The 15,847-nt window shown below is 34.6% G+C and overlaps 1 protein-coding gene across 3 annotated transcripts in view; it reads right to left on the bottom strand.

Annotated features, from left to right (window-relative positions):
• Positions 1-2,448: 2,448 nt before the first annotated feature.
• Positions 2,449-15,847, bottom strand: part of Lin9 (lin-9 DREAM MuvB core complex component) — a 67,053-nt gene continuing 53,654 nt past the window's right edge. For 2 of the 3 annotated variants that reach the window (XM_046419548.2, XM_058571863.1), the window contains 4 exons: positions 8,581-8,706; positions 4,645-4,824; positions 4,395-4,492; positions 2,449-3,928 (listed from right to left, as the gene is read on the bottom strand). In XM_046419548.2, the coding sequence (XP_046275504.1) occupies positions 3,823-3,928; positions 4,395-4,492; positions 4,645-4,824; positions 8,581-8,706 (510 nt within the window). In that variant the 3' untranslated portion in view covers positions 2,449-3,822. The remainder of the gene's footprint in view (positions 3,929-4,394; positions 4,493-4,644; positions 4,825-8,580; positions 8,707-15,847) is intronic. The other variant, XM_058571862.1, reaches the window with a different exon arrangement.

Raw genomic sequence — 15,847 nt, forward strand, 5'->3', positions numbered from 1 at the left:
GTGTCCAACTACACCTAAAAAATAAATATTAAAAAAAATAAATAAAACTTGTAACTTATTAATTGCATTACCTTGTGAATATTATATTGTTTACTTAAATGAGCAATTAGGAAAAAAATCTACAAATATTTAAAATCATGGATCCTCTAAGAACATAAGTAGTCTGCACATCTCTCAGGGGCTCTAACTGCTAAATGTGTTGCTAGCGTTATATATTTAATACTCATACATAATGTCTAATATAGGGACTATTCTTCCCATTTTAAAGAACAAGAAACTCAATTTAAGTAGTGGTTCGAAATCACAAGGGCTTGTGAATATCAATGGCCAGGACTCAAACCTAGGATTAATTCAACCCACCATTTAGCTTTTACCATATAATACCTTCCTAACCATTAGTTAGGACTAATAGGTGATAGATTTAAAAACACCTCAAATCATAATTTCTATATGCAAGTTGATGTTGTCTCATCTTTCAAAGTAATCAAAAAAACATTCTCTTACTCTAATAAAAATAATGTTGCTTAGAGCTCTTTGGACACTTGTTTGTTCATTATGCAAATATTTGGTGCTTACAAACAGACACTTTTTTGGGGGCTGGGGTTGTGGCTCAGTGGTAGAGTGCTTGCCTAACATGCACGAGGCACTGGGTTTGATCCTCAGCACCACATAAGTGTAAAATAGCCAACAAAAACTAATAAATAAATAAATAAAAAAAAAACAGACACTTTTTCAGGAGCTGGAAATAAAATAGTGGGGAAAAAAGAAAACTCTCAGAGAAATAGTCCCTTCTCGTCATGGAGCAAAGAGGCCAGGATGGAGACAAAAGACCACTCCAGGAAATAGAAAACTGCAAATATTACAAATGCTGGAAGGAGAGGTATGCAATCTCGAGACTCTATGACAGATGCTTATTGGGGTCAAGGAAAGCTTCCTTGAGAAAGTGATGCTTAAGGAAAGCTCTGCAGGATGATCAGGAGCAACTGAGGACACAGAACAGAAGCCATGCATATGCAAAGGACAGGACAGAGAAATAGGTCTGGGAGGCAAGATCATGTGTGGCTTAGTCAGTTTTTTTTTTTTTTTTTTTTTAATATTGGGGATTAAACTCAGAGGCACTTAACCAATAAGCCACATCCCCAGCTGGTTTTATATTTTATTTTGAGACAGGGTCTAAGTTGCTTAGGGCCTCGCTGAGGCTGCCTTTAAACTTGCAATCCTCCTGCCTTGGCCTCCCAAGCCACTAAGATTACAGGTATGCACCATTGTGCCTTGCTGCTTTGTCAGTTTTATGAGTTCTGAATTTGTCTTTAAAGTTCTGACTTTAAAGATGTTTATAGAAAGGGAATAACATGACCTGTTCTACATCTTAAGATATCCAAAGAGTGATGATGGCAGTGGGCTGTGAGTAATGGTGGTGATAAAGGTGGAGAATAGTTTTGAGAGAGAAAACTTATTAAAAGGTAAATCTCTTTGTAGATTCCTAATGGTAACAAGGGAATATGACTTTAGGAACTAGCTTAATGTAATTCAGAACCACATCTATTTAAGTAAAAACCCTGTATGTGCTTGCTTGTTTGCCCAATCTGACTTTTGATAGCTTTCTATGGACTCCATAAAGGTGTTAAGTGGGGACAGCATTATTCAAATCAGTGTATAGTTGACTCAAAATGACTGCTTTGAGTTGTATCTATTTCTTCTTTCCTAAACAAAAATACAATTCAACTATATTACTAGACACAGTCTCTATTTTCAACATTGAAAGACAAATGGTGCTTAAATATGTGTAAAATGAATTATTATTAAGTGACAAGTGAACCTTAAAGAATATAAAAGAAAAATATAAAAAATACTTCCCAATTCTAGGCAGAAAACATTGAATCAACTTTGACTAGGTCTATACTAGGCCAGTAATTTATTTGCTTAATATTTCCACAGAGATTTACTCACAGATGGAAAAAATCCCTCCCTAAAATAATACTAGATGTAGCCTACTTCAAAGTGGCTTGGTAGAGCCAGGCACAGTGGCAAGTGTCTCTAGACCCAGCTACGCAGGAGGCTAAGACAGGAACATTGCTTGAGCCCAGGAGACACCATGGACAGCATTAGCAAGATCCCTTTTCAAAAGAAGAAAAAGCTGGGAATGGAGCAGGGTACAGTGGTGCTCGCCTGTAATCCCAGCTACTGGGGAGACTGAGATAAGATGATCCCAAGTTCTAATCAACGTTTGGGCAATTTAGCGAGACCCTTTTTCAAAAAATAAAGAGTTGGGGTTGTGGCTCAGTGGTAGAGTACCCTTGGGTTCAAGCCCTAGGACTGAATAAGACAAATAAACAAGTAAAGACTTGATAATTATTCTGTATTGTTTCCCCTACAAACTTAATTCTTCAAGATTTTAAAATAGAGGGAATACCTATCAATTTGTATTGAATGAGAATGTAGATAATATTAATTTTCATAGATCAATTTATTTAGAATTACAAATATTAAGAATAAAAGATTTATGCATTTCTTAATTAACATAACAGTTTAGCTAAATATAAACTCTGCACTAAAGTTTTGCAATGGCACAATACCAACAAAGAATACAGAAGCATTTTTAAACTATACAAAAATTTCAAATGGAAAATAATCTTCAGTTTTATTGTACATTAACATATAAAAAGTCTCATCTTATGAGACCATCTAAAAGAATCAAAACCACATCTACAGCTATGTCTTAAACTCCAAATTTGAAAACAATTTATTATATTTTGACTTTATAATATTCTATATTAAAACAAAGAAAAATTAAAATACATACTTTTTACAAAGTTAACATTTTAGGCAGGGTTTTCCTTAAAAAAGAAAAACAAAAAACAAACAAAACAATCAACCCAAACCAAACCTTTCTTCTGTACTTCACAACATTGATGATTTTGTTTTCTTTATAAAATATTTTTACTTTATAAATTGTGTATTGTTGGATTTTTAACCAGTAATCTGGTTTAAAAGTTGTGCAAAATAAACAAAAATATGAAAATAGTGTGTTATCAGTCTTTTTTTCTCTTTTAATAAATTTCATAACAACAGCACTTTTTGCCCTGAATTGACGGGAAAGACATGCCAAATCCACTTGTTGAAATTTAGCATTTTGCAGTAATGTTTTTTTCCTGCTCCTTCATTTTCTTTCAACAGACAAACAACAAAAGATTCTTTTATAAATTATGATAAATTAAATATTTATTATTATAAAATGATTTATAGAACCATGTCACATTGCAAGTATGTATCACATATACTTGTAAAGTCCATATTTTCCATCTATATTCCAGTGGCTTCCTGAAAACTAGGACTTCCCACACCTTCCGATGTTATCTTTTGAAGACCAAGACGGTGATCAACTAAATCCACTAGAGTGGTAATTTTCCAGATGGAATTTCCACATTGCCACCATTACATACAAAAAGACCATGTCTCTTCATGTTCTCCATTGCAGTAGTTGTCTGCATGTGCTGGGTTGAATTCATGCATATTTTAAAAAATGGTGAACATAGTCTTCCATGAAACTATATTATGTTCAGATATTTTCAGTTTAAAAATACTTGCTAATAAACATACGTAACACAAGCAATGCTACTGCATTTGAATAATAAAAGAAAAATAAATATATGCTGGTCAGCAATGCTGGTTTAAGAAGCAGTACAGTATATTAAAATGACTTATTTGGAGATTAAAATTTCCCTTGTTTTCCAGCAGTTAGGTTATTTGGTGTTGGAAGCCTATATAAAGGAAAAGAACTTCTCAAAAACAATGTCCTATGCAGTTGGAATATTTAAATCCTCAGTCTCTGTTGGTGTTGTTTGCTGCAAAGGCATGTAAGTTTCCCATCTGGCTCAAGCCACTCTGAATATGTGCAACATGGATTTCTACATTATTCTGAAAGCAACTAAAGAAAGAAGAAACATGGTTAAAGATTTCATTTCACAAAATTACAAAAAACAATTTTTAAAAAAGGAAGAGCTGAATATGAGTTAGAAAATAGCTAAGATAACAACTTCACATCTCTTCTTATGCTTTAGCCATAATTCTACTTCAGTGACATTGAAAAGCTATGGGGTAAAGAAGCAAATGAGCAGCGGGACAAACCTCTTCCTGACTGGGGAAGGTCTACTTCTAAGTTGACCTTCACCTAAACCCAAACTAAATATATGTCTCCCAATTCCTTACATAGAAAATCCATTCGAAATTTCTATTCTGTCAACAGTATGGATATAACTGGAAAGTTCTTTAAAATACATCCAAAGGATAAAAATGTAAATGCATACTTCACAATATGCAAAATTCTTAAAATTTGTTCTGAAAATCACTATGAATTTAACATAAAAATGATTAGAGTATGCCTAATGAATTACCTGATATTAGAAGCATCTATTGTACTCTTGATATCATTTAATGAATCTGTAAGTGATTTGAATTCAAAAGAATTCAGGTCTCCTCCCTCTGCTAGACACTAAAGGGAAAAAATTTGAAAATTTAATTGAATTGTAGCTCAAAATAGACATAAAATATTTGATATAATTTATAAATTATGATTTCTTAGCAACAAATTAGCAAAGTTTGCTTAGTGTCAAAATTAAAAAAATCATTTTCTCTGAAATTTACCTTAATTTGTAATAAAATAGCTGTAAGTCTGGAGATCAAGTCTGTCAGATTTTCATTTTCAACACAGGGTTGTCCTGTTGAGGAATTTGCATGCCGAACAATTTCCTGTGCTTCTTCCTCACACCTTCTCCTCATATCTGTTGGCTGATCTGCAGGCTGGAGTCCCTGGTCTGGAGCAAGCTAAATATAGAGAATTGAAACACGCAATATAAATAATGAGGCCATTATTATTTCTCTGTGTTTCAGATTTGGATTTTTCACAAAACTAACATTTATAATTAAGGCAATGTTCAATCTTATCTTTGGAGACTTTTTCCTCCAACAGTGTTTTTTTTCCCCTAATGTGTTTTGCATTTTTCATATCTTATAATTTTGATATAATTTTAAAACTTCTAAGTTAAATAAAAAGAAAACTCTTGATAAGTCCTAGCCCAAATTTACTTATTGATTGTTTTACTCCAATTGATTTGCCTTTTGTAGCCTATAATCCTAGTGACTTGGGAGGCTGAGGCAGGAGGATTACAAGTTAGAGACCAGTCTAAGCAACTTTTGAGATTACTTCTCAAAATAAAAAATGAAAAGGACTGGGTAAATACTTCAGTGGCAAAGGACCTCTGGGTACAATTCCCAGTAACGAAACCAAAAACAAAAACAAATTATTTGACATTTGCTTTTTCACTCTGTTTGTATATATTATTTTCCTTCCTAACCATTTGAAAATATGCTATAAACATTGTACTTCTTTACCCCTAAATATAGTACAAAGATATTCTCTTACATACAGAATGCGATGATTACTATCAGGAAATTTAACATTGATATAATACCATTTTCTGATCCAAAGTCCAAATTCAAGTTTCATTAATTATCCAGACAATGCTCTATGTGCAGCTACTTTTCTCCTCATAATACACTTGAATGTCATGTTTCTTTTTGTTAGACTAGTTCCTCAGTTGTTCACAACCTAGATATTTTTGAAGTGCACCAGTCAATTAATTGTTTTCTGTAATATCCCCCAATGTGGGCTTGTCTGTTTCTTCGTGATTAGACTAAAGTTATACATTTTTAGCACAAGTATCAAAGCATGATGCCGAATTCTTCTCTTTGTATCATTATTAGAAAGCACCTTACTGGCGATGGCATCTTTGACCACTGTTAAGTGTCTGCCAGATTTCCCCACAGAAAAGAACTTCCCCTTTGTAATTAACTAATAAGTGTTTGTGAAGAGATACTTTGAGGCTATGTAAAGCTATTTGTCATTGAACTTACCTACCAGTTTTAGCACCCATTCACCATTCTTGTCTGTTTAATTATTATTATGATGGCTGCCAAATGGTCTTTGTCTTTTCTTTTCCTTTCTCTCTCCCTTCCTTCCTCCTCTCTCCTTCCCACTCCCCCGCCCCCTTTCTTTCTTGGTAGTAGGTCTTACATGCTAGGTAAGTGCTCTATCACTGATCTATGCCCCCAGCTTAAATAGTATTTTCCTTTTTCTTTTCTTCTTTCCCCCTTCACCCCTTTCTCCCTTCCTCTCCCACCCCCACTTTATTTCTTTCTCTATAAGGGACTGAACCCACAGGCGCTTAACCACTAAGCCACATTCCCAGGCTTTTTAATTTTATTTTATTTTGAGACAAGGTCTTGCTAAGTTGCTGAGGGCCCTGCTAAATTGCTGAGGTTGGCTTTGAACTCCTAATTCTCCTGCCTGAGCCTCTTGACCCACTGGGATTATAGGCCTATGCCACCATGCCCTACCCCAAATGGCATTTTTCTTAATCTTATTATTTCTCCTACATTAGCTGGCATTTTATTATAAATAACTTTCCCTTGAAAATTAATGAGTTAGTTAATTCTGTATGGGTTAATGGATTTTTAAAAAACGTTTATAGATTATAAACTCTTATTGTATTTGCTTATTTTAAAGCTCAGACTATCAAAGTGTCTCAGCTTTGGCCAGCAGGAACTCTGTCAAGCTGGCTTTGTTTAATATATCACCATGATTCTGGGGGTACATTTTACTTACCAGGTTTAATAAGAAGATCCAGGCTAATCTTCCACTTTATCTGCCCTAGGCCTAGAGCCAGCGTCTTTTTCAAAGATCCCTACTACCTTTTATTGGAGGACAGTATTAGACTAAGGTCTGGGCGTTAGGTGTGTTCTTTACTATTAAGGGTATCATTGCTCCTAGGATCTCTCTGCAGACACAGACACATATACACCTATATTATATAAATAAAATAAGCTATGAGACAGGTGGTGACTCATGCCTGTAATCCCAGCAACTCAGGAGGCTGAGATAGGAAGATTATAAGTTCGAAGCCAGCCTTAGTAACTTTGTGAGACCCGGATTGGGGATGTAGCTCTGGTTTAAAGCACCCTGGGTTCAATCCTTAGTACAGCAAAATTAAAAAAAAAAGTGATATCATCAATTATCTATTCTTTTTTGCCCAACCTTATTTGTTCAATACTGTATTTGTGAGATTCATCCATGGAACTATGTTACAGTTGTGTTCATTCATTCTTATTGCTAGGTAGTACTCCATTGTATAATTACACCACATTTATTGATGGGTATTTGGGTAGTTCCATATTTTTAGTGATAATGAACAGTGATGCTATGATCACTCTACTATATGTCTTTTTGTACATATGTGTTCACATATATTTAGGTTTAGAACTGCTTACTCATAGTATTTTCTGTAATACGTTCTTATTTTAATATTGATACTGTACTTTCACAAGAGCCTATCACCATCAATGAACTTGGATACTATAAAAAGATATGATGATCAATCTATTTCTGCATGTGTCATTAGCTTTGCTACATATTATCTTAAACTGTTTGGTCTATACTTCTTTTTTTTTTTTAATTTATTTTTTATTTTTTAAATTTTTTAGTTGTAGATGGACACAGTATCTTTATTTCTACTTGTTTATTTTTATGTGGTGCTGAGGATCAAACCCAGGGCCTCACGCATACGAGGCAAGCACTCTACCACTGAGCTACAATCCCAGCCCTGGTCTATACTTCTTGTGGATAGTTACTAGTCCAGGGGAAAAAAAATCTATTTACTAGAAAAATACATATTATTATGCACATGATGGACAACAATCAGGAAAATAAAAATAAATGAGTGGCTAAAGAAATGATTGAACTCTACCAAGAGTTTAGTTATAGGTGACCACAGTTCATTCTCTCAGTTCAATCTAAATGGATAGATAATACTACCTTCTGGAAAAATTGTGGGACTTATCTATGAGTTTATTAGAATAAAAAGCCAACCATTTCAGAATCTCACAGTGGTGACTTTACTGGAAAAACAATTTCAAAGAATGCAAATGCAGGAGTATTCTAAGCACATCTCAATAATTTCCTTTAGTAAAAGCTTCCAATCAAACTGTTGAAACACCCTTCTAAATAAAATTATATATGAATGATAAATACAAAAAAACCATTTGATCTACATATCTGAAGTTTAAGAACTCATAGTACTAACATAAAGTTTAAAGGAGGAGGAAATAAAATTGTATACACAGCATGATCATAACTTTCTGGAAAAAAGCAGGTAGTGGTACCAAAAAAAAAAAAAAAAAAAAAAAAAAATCACACAAACTCAAACCAACCAACAAACAAAAAACTAAGAGGAAATAAACCAAACATAACATGGTCTTTGGAATTAAGGATAATTATTTTCTTTCTGGAACAAAAATTTTTTTTGAGAGCTGTTAACATTTGTAATTCGGTAACTACAAATTGATAGCTTACTGTGTACAAAGCACTCTTCAACACTGAAGTCAAGAGTAAAAATCTATACCAATTATGGTTCTGCTAAAAGGCCTTATAAAGATATTGACTTAGTTTGGACTTTCTAAATTGTGAAGGTAAGAGTATTAAGCTTTAAACAAAAAAGTGAAGGGAAATTCACACAAATCACCTACCTCATAGCAGTACTGTTGAACTTTATGCAAAACTTTGTTTAGGTCCTTGTTCAGCTGTTCAAGCTCTAGAACAATTGTTGCATATCTCCGCTGAAATTCAATGCCGATGGGCATGGAATAAGATTTCTGAGGAGAAAAAAAAATTAGATCTTGGCAAGGTTTTTATTTAGTAATTCAGTTTCAAATCACCCAAAATATTTGATGTATCCAAAACAAACTAAAGCTTAACAAACTTGTCTGTACTCAAAGTTATAGTTCTTAAGTTTGATAATGGTATGGTTATTAAGGTCCTTGTTCTTTAGGTGTGTCATGATGTCTGACATTTACTTTATGAAAGAAGAGATTTCATATTTATACAGAGAAATTAAATGGAGCAAAATGCTAATTGATGAATTTGCATGTATAATCTTTAGCTTTCAACTTTTTCAAAATATGAAGTTATTAAAAAATTGCATGAATTCCTATGAAGTGTTCTAGTTGTTTAAATTCAATTAATTCTACCTGAAATCAGTCCAATACAGCATAATGGTTAAGGGCATGGGTGCTAGAATCAGATATATTTTCACATTCCAACTCTTTATCAGCTACTAGCTGGGTCTTTAAGCAAGTTCCTAATCTTCCTTTGCCTCAGTTTCCTCATCTGTAAAATGAAAATAATAAAAATTCCTATCTAAAGGGGTTATTGCAAAGATTAAATGAGATAATATGTGCCAACACCATGTCTCCTATATATAGAAAATACTTAACACACACATACATTTTAGTTGTGTTGGACACAATACTTTTATTTATTTATATGTGGTGCTGAGGATTGAACCTAGCGCCTCACACGCGCTAGGCGAGCGCTCCACTGCTGAGCTACAACCCCAGCCCAATACATACTTTTTTTAAAAAATATCTTTTAGTTGTTGATGGACCTTTATTTTTATTTATTTATTAATTTATATGTGGCGCTGAGAATCAAACCCAGTGCTTGACACACGCCAGGCAAGCGCTCTACCACTTAGCCACAATCTTAGCCCCCAATACATATTTTTTTTAAAAAAATTATTACCATCATTTTATGTTTGCTTCCTAAGAACATGTACTTAATGTACTTTAATGCCAATTCCTTTACCCTCTTCACAATACTTCCAATAAATCACTCTCCATTCCATTCTAGCGATACATGATGGCAATGAGACTTCTCTAATCAAAGCTAACCTTCAGGAACCTCTTCAGGATTTTTGAGAAAGCAACTCATCATGTTCTGAGGAAGCAACAATATTCCTTTTCCCCCCGCCTTCTTATGTTAATTACTCTGATATGATCATTATACAATATAAATGTGTCAAAAGATCACATCAGTATTCCATAAACATGAATATCATTATTTTTTGCAGTACTGGGAATTGAAACCAGGAGAACTCAACCATTGAACTATACATTCCCAACTTTTTAAATTTTGAGACAGGGTCTTGCTAAGTTTCTGAGATTGCCTTTGAACTTGTGATCCTCCTGCCTTAGCCTTCTGAGTCACTGGGATTACAGGTGTGTGTGCCACCATGCCTGGTGATCAAGTCTCATCTTGAGGATAAGTATATACTTTGGCAGACTCAAGCTAGTTAATAAAAAATAAAAATCATTAGTGGCCCAGTATCAACCTGCATAGAGTGTCAAAAGCTTTTATCCTTAGCTTTTGTGTTCAACATTTTAAAGAATAACTTAAATAAAGACACAGCTGGTGGTGCATGTGGTGGCACGTGCCTTTAATACCAGCGACTCCAGAGGCTGAGGCAGGAGGACTGCAAGTTCAAAGCTAGCCTCAGCAACTTGGCAAGGACCTAAGCAATTTAGCAAGACTTTGTCTCAAAATAAAATATAAAAAAGGGCTGGGGATGTGGCTCAGTGTTTAAGCACCCCTGGGTTCAATTCTAAGTACCAAAATAAATAAACAAAGAAGTTTTTCATATAGACATCAAAATGTACAAAGTTAGGAGAGGGCTAAGATGTTAGAAAACAGAGTGATGTGACTAATGAATCACAAATTCTAAAACTAAAAACACATATTAGCCCATCATCTGGCTATATCTCCAACATCTCAAAATACTTTTGGAGTTCCCTTTTATGATACTGTTCTCAAAGTCTTCAGCCTATCTTCTTAAATATCCTCAATGATGAAAAATTTCTCAACTTTTTAGCTTTTTAAACACCCAAATTATGAAACATTAATATACAAAAAATGTACAAGTATGATCAAACCAATTTTGAAAGAGAAGGGTAAATGCCACCATTTACTTGTTCTTGTATCAAATCAACATAATATTGTCATGGGCAACAAATATATAAATGTTAAAGAATTGTGGCTAGTCCTTAATATATCCTGAATTCACATATGTGTGTTGTATGCTTGGCTTACTTATGCTTGGTTTGGCTTGCACTTGCTTATGCTTATGTGTATATATATGTATGGAAATTTAGTACAAAGTTGGCCTTTCAAATTAATTGAAGAGGATGAACTATTAATAAATTGGGAAAACTAGTGATCTGGGAAAAAGATATCTATCTCATGTCATTCACAAAACTAATTTTAGGATAAACTGAAAGTCTAAATATAAAAAATTATGAACGTATTATAAGATTTAGGAGGATTTTCACAAACAAGAGCTGGAGAAGCCATTTTTAAAATTAATTTCTCATCCTCTTTTATACCTTTAAAAACTTTTTATTGTAGTTATAGATGGACAGCATGCCTTTACTTAATTAATTTAGTTTTATGTGGTGCTGAGGATCAAACCCAGTGCCTCATACATGCTAGGCAAGTGCTCTAACCACTGAGCTACAACCCAGCTCCCAGAAGCTTTTTTTTTTTTTTTTAATTTTTTAATATTTATTTTTTAATTATCGGCGGACACAACATCTTTGTATGTGGTGCTGAGGATCGAACCCGGGCCACACGCATGCCAGGCGAGCGCGCTACCACTTGAGCCACATCCCCAAGCCCCCCAGAAGCTTTTTTAAACAAGGTACAAAAACCAGAGAACAGAAAAGTGGGAAGACTGATATCTGACAACATCAAAGTTAAAACTTTCTGTCCTACAACATCAGAAACAAAGTTAAAAAGATATAAATGGCCAATTAACATATTAACCACTTTTTAATAGATGTTTAATTCCACTAGTACCTTAGAATTGCAAAATAAAATGACCTATTATTTATTTTCACCTATCAGATTGCTAACATAAGGATCTTTTAATACTAAGATTAAAAAGATTTATATTTACTGATATAGTAGAATGAAAAGCAGAATGTTGTCTAGTATGACATTTATTTTTAAAAAGTTTACCCCCCCAAATCTCCAATCGTATATGTTCTGTACTTAATACATTAAAAAAATGGAAAGAAAAAAAGAAAACACATCAAACTCAATAAGATGGTAATTTTTAGAAGAATACATTCAGATTTTATACATACAATCAAAGTTTATTTATTTGTTTATTTTTGGTACCAGGGATTGAACTCAGGGACACTTGACCACTGAGCCACTTCCCCAACCAACCCTATTTTGTATTTTATTTAGAGACAGGGTCTCATTGAGTTGCTTAGCGCCTCCTTTTTTGCTGAGGCTGGCTTTGAACTAGCAATCCTCCTGTCTCAATCTCCCAAACTGTTGGGATCACAGGCATGTGCCACTGCACCTGGCCAAAGTTAACTTTTAAAAAGGCAAAAATATGATATTGAATTAAGATTACATGAATCAGGTGAAACATATGAACCACAAAACAAGGTATGACCACAAAGTAATGAATGATTTTGTTTCATGGCTTATAAGGTAGACATTTTATAAAGAAATGTTTTGAGGGTACAAGAAGGATATAATAGATTTATCAGTTCATTGTGTAAGAATGTGGATTTAATAAGGTTAGTTCTCTATGGATAGCCATTTAAACCATTTGCAATTGTTTGCTATTACAAACAATGCTTCAATGAACATCTTTGGTATGCACATTTTATACCTATATGAGATTACTTTTTAAAAGTATATTGTCAATGAACCTTTAGTTAATTAATTAATTTATTTGTGGTACTGAGAATCGAACCCAGTGCCTCACATATGCTAGGCAAGTGCTCTACCACAGAGCCATAAACCCAGCTCTATATGTGATTACTTTTTGAGAATGATACTCCAGAAGTACAATTTGACTTAATATGGCCATGCTGCCTTCTTCATTGACTTACATTCCTACATACAGTGTTCGAGTCTGCTCACTTCCAAGCACACTCACCAATGCTTCACTTAAAACATTTAGAAAACTGATGGAAGGAACAGAATATTTTGTTTGAAAAGGAACAGAAGATGGAGAGGTGTAAGCTGTCTTCACACATTTTAATAGTTACCACACAGAAAGAAGTCTTACTCTCTAAAACCTAGTTAGTCTGCTATATCCTGTTTTACAGGGTAAGACTAGGATTAAGGTAGGAAAGATACGGATCAAGAATTAGCAGCTCGGTAAGCTGAGGCAGGAGGCTCACAAGTTCAAAGCCAGCCTCAGCAAAAGTGAGGTGCTAAGCAACTCAATAAGACCCTGTCTCTAAATAAAATACAAAATAGGGCTAGAAATGTGGCTCAGCAGTGGAGTGCCCCTGAGTTCAACCCCTGGTAACGATCCCCCTGCCCCTGCCAAAAAAAAAAAAAAGAGTAATTGGCAGGGTTGTGGCTCAGTGGTAAGAGCAGTCACCTAGCACAGGGGAGGCCCTGAGTTTGATCCTCAGCACCATATAAAAATAAATAAATAAATAAATAAAATAAATATATCATGTCCAACTACAACTAAAAAATAAATGTATTAAAAAAAAGAATAAACAGGGTTAGGTAATTTTTTTCTTCTTCAGCTTTGGGAAATTTTCTTCTATCATTATTTTAGTAACTCACTTCCATTTTCTCTGCTCCATTTCTGCATATCCTATTGGTTGAATGGACCTTTTAGACTGGCTCTCTGTGTTCCTCAATTTTTCTCTCATATTTTATATTTCTGGTTTTCAACTTTATGTTCTGGGACAGTTCAACTTTTTCTTTTTTTCTCATTCTTTTTCTTTTCTTAAAATAATTAAAAATAATTATTTTAAGTCTGGTGTGGTGGCATACACCTGTAATCCCAGTAGCTCAGGAGGCTGAGGCAGAAGGATCTTGAGTTCAAAGCCAGCCTCAGCAACTTAGCAAGCCCCTAAGCAACTCAGCGAGGTCCTGTCTAAAAAGGGCTGATGATGTGGCTCAGTGATTAAGCATCCCTGGATTCAATCCCTGGTTACCACCCACCCCAAATTATTTCAGAATAGAAAATACATTTGCATGGTTTAAAATTCAAAAGGTGGGCTAAGGTTGTGGCTCAGTGTACAATGCTTGCCTAAGATGTGTGAGGCACTGGATTTGATTCTCAGCACCACATAAAACTAAACAAAGGGGGATTGGGGTTGTGGCTCATCGGTAGAGTGCTCGCTTAACGTGGTGTGAGGACCTGGGTTCGATCCTCAGCACCAAAAAAAGTAAATAAAAATAAAGGTATGTGTTCAACTACAACTGAAAAAAAAAAAAAAAACCACCTAAATAAAGGTCCACCAAGAACTAATAAAATATTTTATAAAAATAAAATTCAAAAGTTAAGTTTCCCCAAAACCCACCCCTCTCATAATTCATTTTCTTCTCTTTAGAAGCAGCCGATTGCTGGGAGTGGTGGCGCACACCTGTAATCCCAGCAGCTTGGGAAGCTGAGGCAGGAGGATTGTGAGTTCAAAACCAGCCTCAGGGCTGGGGTTGTGGCTCAGTGGTATACCACTTGCCTAGCATGTGTGAGGCACTGGGTTCGATTCTCAGCACCACATATAAATAAAATAAAGGTTCATCAACAACTAATAAAAAATATTAAAAAAAAAAAAAAAGGTCAGCCTCAGCAATTTAGCAAGGCCCTAAGCAACTCAGTGAGACCCTGTCTCTAGATAAAATACAAAAAAGGGGCTATGGATGTGGCTCAGTGGTTAAGTGCCCCTGAGTTCAATCCTTTGTACCAAAAAAAAAAGAAAGAAAGAAAGAAAGAAAATGGAAGCAGTCAATATTACCAGTTTCTTTAGCATTTTTCCAGAGATAGTGTATTTATACAAAAGGAAAAAGATATGTATTTTTTTTTCCTCCCTTGACTCTGCCTTTTATTTTTTGGTGGTACTAGGGATTTAACCCAGGGGAACTTTATCACTAAGCTACACCATCACCACAACCCATAGCACCACCCCCACTTAAAAAAAATATTTTCATTAGTTGTTAATGGACCTTTATTTTATTTTATTTACTTATTTATATGTGGTGCTGAGAATTGAACCCAGTGCCTCATACATACCAGGCAAGTACTCCACCACTGAGCCACAACCCCGGCCCCCCATAGCCCTTTTTATTTTGAGACAGGGTCTAGCTAAGTTGCTGAGGCTGGCCTCAAACTTTTGATCTTTCTGTCTTAGCCTGTACTACCTACCACTGGCTTTTGCCATTCTTTTCTCCAAATACGTAAGAACTCACCATAAACATGCTTAGCATTTTGTTTTTCTCATTTGACAATATTCCTTAAGAGTTATTCTTATAACAGGTATTTTATAAGAAGCTTCCCTGATTGTTTCAAGTTACATGGTGTCACACTATATAAACATATTACAACTGCTAAATCAAAGGTCTTGTCAATTTTTAATTTTGATAGATACTGCCAAAGCACTCTTCATAAAGATGTACTAATTTACATGTAAGAATTCCTATTTCCCTACATCCTCACCAACATAGCGTTTTATTAAAGTTATTTATTTATTTTTAAAATTTTTGGTACCAGGGATTGAACTCAGGGGTTCTAAACCACTGAGCCACATAACCAGCACTCTGTATTTTTGAGATAGGGTCTCAAAGTTGCTTAGAGCTTTGCTGAGGCTGGCTTTATACTCACAATTCTCCCAGGCAGCTGTACTACCACACCTGGCTAAAGTTTTTTATTTTTGCCAGCCATATATTCAAGAGTCATTGGTTTTTATTTGTTTGTTTTCTATAGACTGTCTATTCACACCTTTTGCTCATTGTTTTCATCTTACTGCACCAAGGGAGCATTTTGTACACTGGGGAAATTAGTCCCTTGTAATAAAAACTGCAAATTTCCTTCAAGTTGTTCCCTTTTGACTTTACTTACATTGTGATTCTCATCCTGAGGAAATTTTTCCTTTTTAATGTAGGCAAATTTATTAATTTTCTATGACTTCTGAA

This window comes from Marmota monax, unplaced genomic scaffold, assembly GCF_021218885.2.
Source record: "Marmota monax isolate L192 unplaced genomic scaffold, Marmota_monax_Labrador192_F-V1.1 WCK01_AAM20220418_F8-fsc00153, whole genome shotgun sequence".
NCBI lineage: Eukaryota > Metazoa > Chordata > Mammalia > Rodentia > Sciuridae > Marmota > Marmota monax.